Genomic DNA, 11284 nt, shown 5'->3' on the forward strand with positions numbered 1-11284 from the left:
CCTGAGCCTGCCACGGATACAAAGTGGGAGCGTGCCACCAAGAACGCTCCGCCGCCGCCCGCTCCGGATACAAAGCCTGAGCCTGCCATGGATACAAAGCGGAAGCGTGCCACCAAGAACGCTCTACCGCCGCCCGCTCCAGATACAAAGCCTGAGCCTGCCACGGATACAAAGCGGAAGCGTGCCACCAAGAACGCTCCGCCGACGATTCCGAAGCCACAGAGCACCCCGAAGCGCAAACGGTCGCCCCTCCCAAAGGTACGTCATGCTAATCTTCCTATCGGACCATATGATCGTACCCCCTTCCATCACAGTATGACTTACACCATAAGCCTGATGACTATACACGCACATTGCAGAAGGAAGTGAAAAAGAGCATATCACGTGCAAGCCCTCCACATGACGTCGGCCAGCACAACATGAGTCCATCTCGATCACCGCCGCCGGACTTGGGTCGTCCGTCTCTGCCGCCGCCCGCTCCGGATACTAAGCGGGAGCGTGCCACCAAGAACTCTCCGCCGACGATTCCTAAGCCACAGAGCACCCCAAAGCGCAAACAGTCGCCCCTCCCAAAGGTACGTCATGCTAATCTTCCTATATCAGACCTTATGACTTACACCATAAGCCTGATGACTATACACGCACATTGCAGAAGGAAGTGAAAAAGAGCAGATCACGTGCAAGTGCAAGTGGGAGCAAATCAAGTTCAACTACAAGCAAGAAAAAATTAGACGTTCCTCAGCTTGGACAACAGGCCAAACAGTCGATCCCACCCCTCAAGGTGTTAACCGAGAATGTTCCCCCTTCGGTGCAGGGGCTAGCTTTAGAAAGTGCAAAGGAGTTGGCGGCTGCATGCGGTGTCTCGGTTGAAGAATTGTTGTCTTCCCAAGACGACAAGATACCCAAGGCTGTGGTAGCCCCTAAGGCACATTTTGTCATGGGTGAGCCTTTGGTCAGCAAAGATGATCTACCAACAAATATGCGTTACTTGCATCAATGGTACTTAAGTGAATCAAAGAATGGGAGAACGATGATCGTGCTGAGTGTCCCACAGGAGTACTACGGCCGCCCCGAACAAATCCATATCGACTTTGATGAACTCTTCCAGATCTACAATGGCGACGTCCTCGACAAATCGCTTATGAGTTGCTATTGTCTGTAAGTTTTTCAATTCGTTGTCTACATATAACTTGTTTAGTTATTTCAATTCATTGTCTATATATAACTTATACTCTATTATGCAGAATGAAGATTCTGGATTATAAAAGTAAGAGCATCCTAAATATTGGGTTTATTGACCCAGATAAAATACATATAGCGACGCTAACTAATTATCCCAAGGAGACGGAGGAAACCTTCTAAGGTTTCTAATAGATCAAAATTTCTGTGACCACATACTGTTTCCATACAACTTCAGGTGAGGGTCTTTACTCTGTTGTATCCATTCACTTATAAGTGTAATTGATAAGTTACTGACACACACACACACACACACACACACACACACACACACACACACACACACACATATATATATATATATATATATATATATATATATATATATATTTATATATATATATACACACATGTGCAGCTTCCATTGGATTCTGTTGGACATTCAAATTGATAAGGGAAGAGTTGATGCCTTCGACCCATTATCGAGACCCTTGGAACAGTTCCAAAGCCTGCAGGACATGCTCCAAGGGTAATTTTTAATCATTCTTGCGCTCTATCGGTCTCTTTCGATGATTTTCTGATATATCAATTAATGAAAAACTTAGCAAATCATTATCCTTGTCGGGCAGGGTTTGGAAGCGGTTCAAGTGCGTGACTCCCGGTAACTTTCATGAGAAGCTGACCTTTAGAGCGGCTCAGGTAAGTAGTAGTATGATATACTTCTATTAATTTTCAATACATTTATGATGCTAGATTATTATTTTGATTATATATATTCTATTCTCGTAAAGTGCGACCAGCAGCCACCGGGAACGCATCTATGCGGATACTATGTTTGCAAGACCATTCGCACGTTTACCTCTGAGCACAAGGATCACAGATTCGACGTAAGCAATGAACATTCACACCTCTATTTTTACCCGTCATTCTTTGTTATCATGATTGATATTCATATTCATCTCCTCTTCTTATATAGCACACGGCCATGACGACGAAGGTCCTACCAGAGCAACGCGCGATTGCTGTTGCAGAGGAGCTTGCGACCTTTCTGAGGACGGAAGCTATAGATGACAAAGGACGATTTAGTGTAGCTAGGGGCCATTACTAATGTTCGTTCATGTAATCGAATAGACGGGCTCTAGTCCCGATAATTCAGATCTCCATGTAATTGTATATATATGCTCGCTTGCAAGATAAGTTAATCTTATATATATGCATAATTATTTCTATTTAAATTATATGAAAACTAATTCCCGAACACCAAACGAGGCATCACGTTAATCTCCCGAACACCTAAACCCTAAAACCCTAAAACCCAAAAATAATTTCATTCAAAAAAAACTCAAAAATAAGCAAAATCTGAAAATCTTTAGTCCCGGTCCATGTAACGAACCGGGACTAAAGGGCCTGCCCCTGGGGCGCTACGAGGCGCCCATGTGGAGCACCTTTAGTCCCGGCGTTAACAGGGCCGGGACGAAAAGGTTAGGCCTTTAGTCCCGCCCCTTTAGTCCCGGTTGGTGAACTGGGACTAAAGCCCCTTACGGGCCGGGGCTAAAGGCCCCGTCCTCACTAGTGACTATTCATCAACACATATTACGTTGGTTGTGAAGTAAAAAAAATGTTATAAGCCGAAGACAACTATCATATGAGTAATAACTGGAGCTGGCTAATAATCTTCTTTCCACTGTTACGCAATCCCAGGTCTGCTAACACCAGCGTTTCTGACCCACATGCGTCAACAAGCCCAACCGAAGAGCAACACCGACTTATGACAGGCCTTGGCCCTCTCCCCCCAAAAGACTAGCTTGTTAAAAGGGGACACCCTCACCCTTATAAGTCGTGTTATGTCTCCTCCCATAATCGATGTGGGACTAAACCCAACAATCTCCCCCTCACACATCGGTCACCCATGGACCCGCTAACACTAGCGTTCCAGCCCACCTACCATGACCGACCACCCGTGAGTCCACCGAGATTTATTCCGGACACCTGGGCTCTCATACCAATTGTTACGCAATCCCGGGTCCGCTAACACCGGCGTTTCCGACCCACATGCGTCAACGGGCCCAACCGGAGAGCAACACCGACTTATGACAGGCCTTGGGCCCTCTTCCCCAAAAATACTAGCCTGTTAGGAGGGGACATCCTCACCCTTATAAGTCGTGTTATGTCTCCTCGCATAACTGATGTGGGACTAAACCCAACATCCACAATACCAATTAATGGAGACAAATCATGTACATTTTATATAGGCTCCTTTTGGTTTCAGGATTTTGTAGGATTAGTGAAGGATAAAATTTATATTCGAAAGTATGCTAGGGTGTTTTCATTTTTCCACTGAAGCGAGTTAATAATTTTAAAATAAATTGCTCCAAGATTTTCAGAAAATATTTGATATTGCACAAAAATGATTTTAGTTATCTGGAAAAAAATGGATTTCAATTGTTTGAAAACAGTTTTTCCATTGTTTCAATATATATTTAGAAAAACACATGTTTCAGTGAATCGAAACGTGTTTCAATTAAGATTTGGTCTTGTTATCAATGTTTTGTCATCAATAAGTTGAATATACATAAAAGTTCAAAAAGCAAAATTTTGATTCAGATGATACGATTGATTTAAAATACGACAAATAAATGAAGAAATGGCTGCTTTTTGTGTGGGGAAAGAGAATATGAAGCATGCATGATGCAGCCGTCCTTCCCTCCACCCTCTCTTTCTCTCTGCTGACAAGACTTTACTCGTAATCCCTTGTATTGTCACCAATAACGGATCATAATCACTATACAAGTATACATGCATAACGTTCAACGGCTCTGCAACAAGCGTCCAACTGTGGACCATTCCCCGGTAGTTACCATGAACTTTAGATTTACCATTCGCTTTTTACTGGTGCAAGAATTTCTAGCTTGTCTCTCTTCTGTGTAAATATATAGACATATTTGTTGGATTTGAATTTATCGTGCTAGGTCAGACCAAGCGGAGTCATAGGCTGGCAATAGATATTCCATCATGGCCATCTTTCCAATACGACTAAGTATAGAACTCTGAGCCACCGATGCTGCGACCTGATGAGCCTTGTTTGTCTTGTTCGGAACTTTGCCGTAAAATATGCGGAATATAATTAAGATATTGCACGTATAGAATACTGTCCACTTGAAGTCGATCAATGATAGAGTAATCTGTTAATTTGAAGCCATACGTGCACAAGTTCAGAAAAGTCACGTCTATACCAAAGGTTATTATCAGTTGTCACATGGGCGCAGATGGTGAGTGATGTGTCGCCGGGCAGTCACACCAAACACCTTGCAAGCCGTTCAAAATTCTTCGGCGCAGCTCACATGCTTGTTCCTGTGGCATCTAGTCAAAACACATGCTTGACCACGCTACTTTGAAACGAAAAAGCTTGCAAACGGTGTGGGTCAATCGAAGGACGCAGAAAACTTGCAATCACACCTGCCTACGGTTCTTGAAAATGGACCGGTGCTTTGTTTTTTTTGTTTGCCATGTAGAGTTGGTGCTCGGACCTTCGTGTGATGTGTTAATTAACTATTCCAATATTGTTGTTGTTGTTGTCAAACAGTGAGTGGCATTCGAGTTAGTTCTGCCGTTGTGCGTTATTCCAATCATGTGTTTTGACTTGTCGTTCTCTTCCAAGCATGTGTTAACTGTTCATGTTGGATAATTGTACTTGTTAGCGTACCGGTGGCATTTGGACTTGTCAACGTGAGTTGCTACTTGGACTTAATTGTCAACGTGACTAGTCAAGTTGGATAATTGTCAAACATGTATTTTGACTGGGACTTGGACTTGTCAACGTGAGTTGATACTTGGACTGGTCAACCTGCATAGTACTTGAACTAGTCAACTTGACCTATAAGCTTGCAGGCTTGTATTTTGTCTCTCTTTTTTTTCAGTGAGTAGTATAACGGGGAGTTTGGATCTGTCACCTGTAATATCTCGAGCAGGTGAGGCCCCTATTGCCCTCCCGTTCATCCCTTTAGAGGATCTCTAGCACACTCTTTAAAAGGGTAAAACCCGCAAAATAACCGTCAAAGTACATGTTGGGGTGAAAAATGCTGCCAGACCAGACCCCGCAAACGCGTCCGATCCGTATTTTTTTTTTTGCGGGACGCAGCAAAATGCCCATCCGAACCCGCAAAAACGTAGGTTCTTCCCCTGCCCCGTCGGTGCCCTGTATATATCTAGAATCGGTTGGTTGATGAAACATTTCACCCGCGCTTTTCCCCCACCCACCGTGCTAGGCGTCGTCTTCGATTCCGGCCATACCAGCCATCGGGATCACACGGGCAAGCCGCCGCAGACCCTAGATCGACCTCGCCCACGCCCTCGTGCCTCGGCTGGCCGGAAAGCTGCAGATCGGCGATTGTTTTGTCATGGCCACCGGATTTGGGTTTTCCGGCCATCTGCGGCTGCGCCAAAGCCATGGATTGGTCGGAGAGCACCCTGCGCAGCCCCGGCAAAGCGACAGCTCCGCATGAAGGTACTGGTTCATCCTCTAGTCGCCGGCGTCGGTTTGCCGGCAAGGACTCTTCCGGCTGGCTTCCGGGCTCGGTGGTCGCACCTCGGCTGGCCGGCTTGCCGATGCCGCTCATACAGTGCGAGGACTGCCTAGAAAAAGTGATGCGGCTCACATCCAACACACGGGAGCACCTCGGATGGGTATTCTTCAAATACAAAAATGATGGGGTACGGTCTTCATCCTCTTCGGCTCTGTGAACTTATTTGGTTAAATTACTGTAGCTTATTGAGGTGTTCATCAGTGTAGGAAGGTGGATGCTCTTTTTAGTATTGAGAAGAAGAATACATCGATCTATTGATAGAAAGAAACTTAATAGATGTTAGTGTACTCCTTAGTATAATTGAGCCTAATGATGCAGCTGCATGTGGAATTAGAAAAGAAATTAGAGGGGAAGCAACGTCAACTTCTTTAGAATTAACTCTGAAAAGCAAGATTTCCTATCTTTTCTTTTAACTCAGGGGAAATACGGTCGGGCGGCGCTAATTCAAATCCCTCGGGCAAAATAAGAACAGCACCTACATTCAACCCTCCCTTTTTTCCATTAGCAAGAACTTGTTTCAATTGCATATCATAAGGAATTCGAAGAACTGCTTCAAATACAGTATCGGGAAGCATAGCTTGGGGAACTTCAATATCGACGGGCTTGCTAGCTAAATGGCAATTGGCACATACAATTCGCCCAGTTGCTTCTCGTGGGTTTTCATAACCCTGCTGCGCAAAAATGGGATATGCATTTGAAATAGATGTCCGAGTTATTACGTATGAAGAATGAAGAATGTAAGATGAAGACCCCCTAGATCAACAATGAATGCATGGAGAAGTTGTTGATCTATCTAGTGGGAGCAGTTATGGAAGTTGGATATCGTCTAAAATGTCTAATTCTGGTTCTTGTTTTCTTTGATCTTGCTGTTTTAGCAAAGATTTGATGAATTATAATGTATTCAATGCCTTTGAAGAAAATAAAGAAGCAACTAAATGTGTTTTCATGCCTGGAAATGTAATGTAAATAACAGATTTTGCGGGCCGGCGTGGGCGGCGGCCAAACAGTCCCCGCAAAACGGACCCGTATAAAAGGATATTCTGCATATCCTTTTATACGGGTCCGTTTTGTGGTGTCTGCTCGGCCGTCGCCCACGGCGGCCTGCAAAAGCGTTTTTTTCATGAAGTGCAAACGACTTCTGCGGGTCGGCTTTATACAGGTCTGTAAGAGATGCTCTTAGTCATTTTTCATGTTCACCATGTGTTAGAAATTAGATAAAAGGGGTCATGATATTTTCTTTTTGAAAACATCAGGACTCCATTGCGTAATTTTATTAATTTTTAGATAAATAGTAAAAAAAGGAGTTCAAGAAAAGAAAAGGAGGCCATACATCAAAAACTGAAAAAAGCAAACAAAACATACAACAAATACAACATATACATTTCGGGGGGACTCAATAGCCAGATCCCAAGAGCTCATCTAAAAACGGCCACCCATGCTGCCACCCCACTGTACTGCTGCCTCTTGGCCCTTTAGGTAAGCCATTTCATCTCTTCTGTGAACTTACGCCTGGAAGCATACAAGCTTGGTGGGACCTTGTTAAAGATGAAGTCATTTCTTGTGGTCCGAATGGCCCAACATACAAGAATTATAACTCCATGATAGTATATTTCTTGATAGTATCTATGCGCCTGCCTCATTCTATTCGACACTCATTACCAGAATTTGGAAATTCCTGATTGTTCGACCCATGCTAGTATATTTCATTTTAGGCCGTCATTTAAGATAGCCCATAGCAATTGTGGACGAAGGAGTGCTAGTTTTTGTTCGCCCAAAGAACATGCTTGGTTTTATGTTCGGCGGGTGACTAGTTTGGTTAGCGTGGGCTGAAATTTTGGCTCAATCCATCAGAACATTTCCAACGCTAGGTGCATCCTAGCTCACCCTAGGCGTTTGGGTATTCTAATCCGCTATCCAAACCCGAACCGAACCGAATTATTCGAATTGTCGAGTAATTCAAGTATAGGGTTAGGGTTCGGCTTCCAGTCTGAAAAACCCGAAATACCCATACTATCCGAATTATTTATACTAACCAAATTATTCATGCTATTATCACGTTGTCATGTTACCCATACTAACTAAAATATCCGTACTATTCAAAAATACCCATACTATCCTAATTATTCATACCAAAGCTGATGTGTGCTCCTAATATTTTGGGGTTTTAGGTTGCCCGAATTACCTGAACCGTAATTTCTGGTAATTTTGGTTTGGATATTTTTTGGCTCAGACAATTCCGGTTCCCATTTTTGACTAACCGGTTTAACCATAAACCGAACTATCCGAACCAAAATAATCATAATACCCAAACGCCGAGGGTGAATCCTTCCTACCGACCTAATTAAAATTTCCTATCCTGAAGCTAACGGAAAATGAAGCCTTCGTTCCGATGGAGCACGCTGCCGTCTTGCCACCTGCAGCATCGACTATCACGGTCATTGTCCGCTAACCTGACGGCGACCATCTCGACAAAATAACCAGTGTTAATCACCAGTGCTGCCCGTTTTAACAACATCCTCCCAAACAACAACCGGAAGAAGCTACACCTTTCTGTAACGGACATTGTACATGGCCTAAGAAATGCTGATCCTAACTTTGCTTTTGGATTCTCGACATTGTGCAGCATGCGGATCGACATTTATAGTACAGATGGGTGGTTGGCTGAAGCATCAAGAGCATATATACAACCATAGTGCCCAGCCACTTTAGTATCTAAGATGCACACAGACAACACAGACACACAAAGCACGCCGACGAACAAATAGTAAAGTCATATTACACCGAAGCTATGTGGTAGGCAAGATAGATGCGATGAGATATTCGATCGTCAAACTACAACAATGATTATATCCGTATCAATCATCTCATGACACCGCACAGACGACAAGGTTATTGAACAACAACTTCAGCTGTCGAACATTAATTCTCGAGCAGATTATTACGACAAAGGGAAAAAAAATACATCTCGAACGCACAACATTAATTCTTTGATATATGTAATTAACTCGATGTCCTCGGAACGAGGCGAGCACGAAGCGGGTCCTTGAGGACGATGAGGGTATCCAAATCCTCAGTCATGTCGACCTTTTGTCCTTGAACCGCCGGCAGCCACTGGAACTCCTTGATGAGGGTGCCGACGAAGTACTCCAAGTGCAGGGTGGCGAGGGAGTAGCCGGGGCACAACCGGCGTCCGGCGCCGAAAGGCATCATCTTGACCTCCCTGCTCCCCGTGACGTCCACGCCGCAGCCCTCGCCGCCGTCCAGGAACCGCTCCGGCCGGAACTCGTGTGGCTCCGTCCACACCGACTCGTCGAGCCCGTAGTCGGCGACGAGGAAGTGGACCTGGGCGTCCTTGGGCACCGTGTAGTCGCCGATGTCCGTGTCTTCCATGGCCCTGTGGGTGAAAATCAGGTGCGCTCCGGGGTGCATCCGCATGCCCTCGAGCACGACGGCCTTGAGGTACCGCATCCCGCGGAGGTCGCCTTCCTTGAGCTCCCCCTCGCCCCTCACCTCGTCGTAGAGCTTGGCTTGCACGTCTGGGTGGTTCACCAGCTCCGCCATGATCCACTCGAACAAGGTGGCCGTGGTGTCCGTGCCGGCGACCATGACCTCCGCGGTGAGCGTGGTGATCTCCGCGTCGGTTAAGGCGCGGTCGCCTTCGTCCGGCAGGCGCATCGCGAGGAGGGTGTCCGCGTAGCACGGCGGATCATTGTCCTCCTCGACGGTGGTGGAGTTGCTGGTGGGCGAGGGCGAGGGCGATGGCGATGGCGAGGGCAAGGCTCGCCTCGCCTGGAGCAGCGGGAGGAAGATCTCTTGGCGTGTTTTCGCCAAGTCCTCGTAGTACGCCCACCGCTTCCAGAATATCTTTTTGGTGATTGCCGGGAGGAAGGAGAAGACGGGGAAGCTCATGACGGCGTTGAACATCTTGATCTGCAGGGCGAAGAGGTGGTCCAGCACCGGCGTGCTGACCCCGGACCCGAGGCTCATGTACGTGAGCAGGTCGAACATGGTGCGGCGGAATATCATCCTCACCTTGACGGGCTCGCCGTCGCCGGTGGCGGAGGCAAGCCGGGCGAGAAGCGAGTCGCGGGTGCGCCGCCTGGCCTTCTCGAAGCGGGCGACCCGTGCCGGGTTGAGCGCCTCGGCGAGGTTGCGGCGCACGCGGCGCCAGTAGGGCCCGTAGGTCGCGGTGATGATGGAGCGGGTGAAGAAGACGGGCCACGGGTCGTAGAACGTGGCGGGGCGGTCGGCGAAGGTGGCGCCGCCCTGGACGAGCATGCGGTGCGCGATGGCGCGGTCCTGGACGAAGACGAGCGTCTTGAAGAGGCGGACGGAGATGATGCCGCCGTAGCGCGCGTGCAGCTCGCGGAGGATGGGGCCGACGTGGAAGACGGAGCGTCGGAGCTTGAAGAACATGGCCAGGAATTCCAGAGTCGACGGGCCTGGGGGCAGCTCTCCTTTTCCGGCGGTCTTCCTCCCTCTGCCGAGCAGGTAGAGGACTGCCCCGACGAGAGTGATGGCGCCCATGAGGAGAGGCGACGAGGCCGCCGTCAGACCCTCCATTCCCATTGTTAACGCAGCGGGGATGGTCAACTCAGCTCTGCTTTTCTCATGGGCTGCAACATATATATGATATCCGTAGTTATAAGAGACCTGATAAATACTAGCAAAACCGGAAGTAGAAACATTCCATTCCATTAGAGGAGCAAGAAGCACCCATCAGATTCAGATCACATATATTAATTATATACCTGCAGACGCACTGCTTGTTCCAGAGTGCAAAAACCGAGACTGCTCCATCGATGCCCCACAATGCTTCAACCCTGCGATTGATAAGGATGAAGAAGGATTCAGAGAACGCATCACATTTCCCATGTCCAGACACATATATATATTTGCTTGTTTGTATTCCTCCAAGTTATCAAATGAACTAGTGTAGTTAATTACCATGTGGCCGGCGTCCAGCAAGCTGTAGGTGCATGGAAGGTTGTCGCCATGGCGCGGCTGTGGGCCGGACCTGGGGAGCATGGAAGAGTGACGCCTGCATCGCTGCTCGTCCCTCTTCTTCTTCTTCTTCTTCTTCTTCTTCTTCTTCTTCTTCTTCTTCTTCTTCTTCTTCTTCCTTGCCTTTCTACTCCTGCACAATTGGGTATGTAATAGTACTGCCTCAGCAACTCCGCTGATCCTTCAGCACTATCTACCCCTATGCTATTTATAAGACAAGGCTACGAACCATGGGCTCCTCACTACTACAGAAATGCATATTTGTTTTGGGCATACGAGTCGTTCGCCGTGGAACAGTGGCTAGATATTGACGTCCTAGTATAATAGTATTCAGTTTCCTCTAAGACTATTCCATCTTCTATATATGTATCATCTTGCCTCCTCTTTTGACTACCTCTCTTCTTACCTGATGTGTCCCCATCATGTTCGTCTCTCTCTCTTTTCTTGCTTTCTCCACCTCATGTTCCAACACGTGAGGAGACTTGCATGAAAGATCAAAGAAGAACTAAAAAAAATAC

The 11284-nt window shown here is 46.8% G+C and overlaps 1 protein-coding gene across 1 annotated transcript; it reads right to left on the reverse strand.

Annotated features, from left to right (window-relative positions):
- Window positions 1-8641: 8641 nt before the first annotated feature.
- LOC123424379 (cytochrome P450 89A2-like) lies at window positions 8642-11007 on the reverse strand. Its single transcript, XM_045107981.1, has 3 exons — window positions 10710-11007; window positions 10514-10585; window positions 8642-10378 (listed from the first exon to the last, which is right to left on the reverse strand). Exons 1-3 carry the CDS (start codon window positions 10807-10809, stop codon window positions 8763-8765), a joined length of 1788 nt encoding a protein of 595 aa, XP_044963916.1. The 5' UTR covers window positions 10810-11007; the 3' UTR covers window positions 8642-8762.
- Window positions 11008-11284: the final 277 nt, after the last annotated feature.

Source organism: Hordeum vulgare, chromosome 2H (genome assembly GCF_904849725.1).
Source record: "Hordeum vulgare subsp. vulgare chromosome 2H, MorexV3_pseudomolecules_assembly, whole genome shotgun sequence".
NCBI classification, from domain to species: Eukaryota; Viridiplantae; Streptophyta; class Magnoliopsida; order Poales; family Poaceae; genus Hordeum; species Hordeum vulgare.

Excerpts from the sequence above, each read along its gene's own strand:
- LOC123424379 (XM_045107981.1), bottom strand. The coding sequence starts at position 10,809 with ATGCAGGCGTCACTCTTCCATGCTCCCCAGGTCCGGCCCACAGCCGCG. Across the intron at positions 10,586-10,709 it reads TGCTGGACGCCGGCCACATG|GGTTGAAGCATTGTGGGGCA; the intron begins GTAATTAACTAC and ends TATCAATCGCAG. Across the intron at positions 10,379-10,513 it reads AACAAGCAGTGCGTCTGCAG|CCCATGAGAAAAGCAGAGCT; the intron begins GTATATAATTAA and ends TATATGTTGCAG.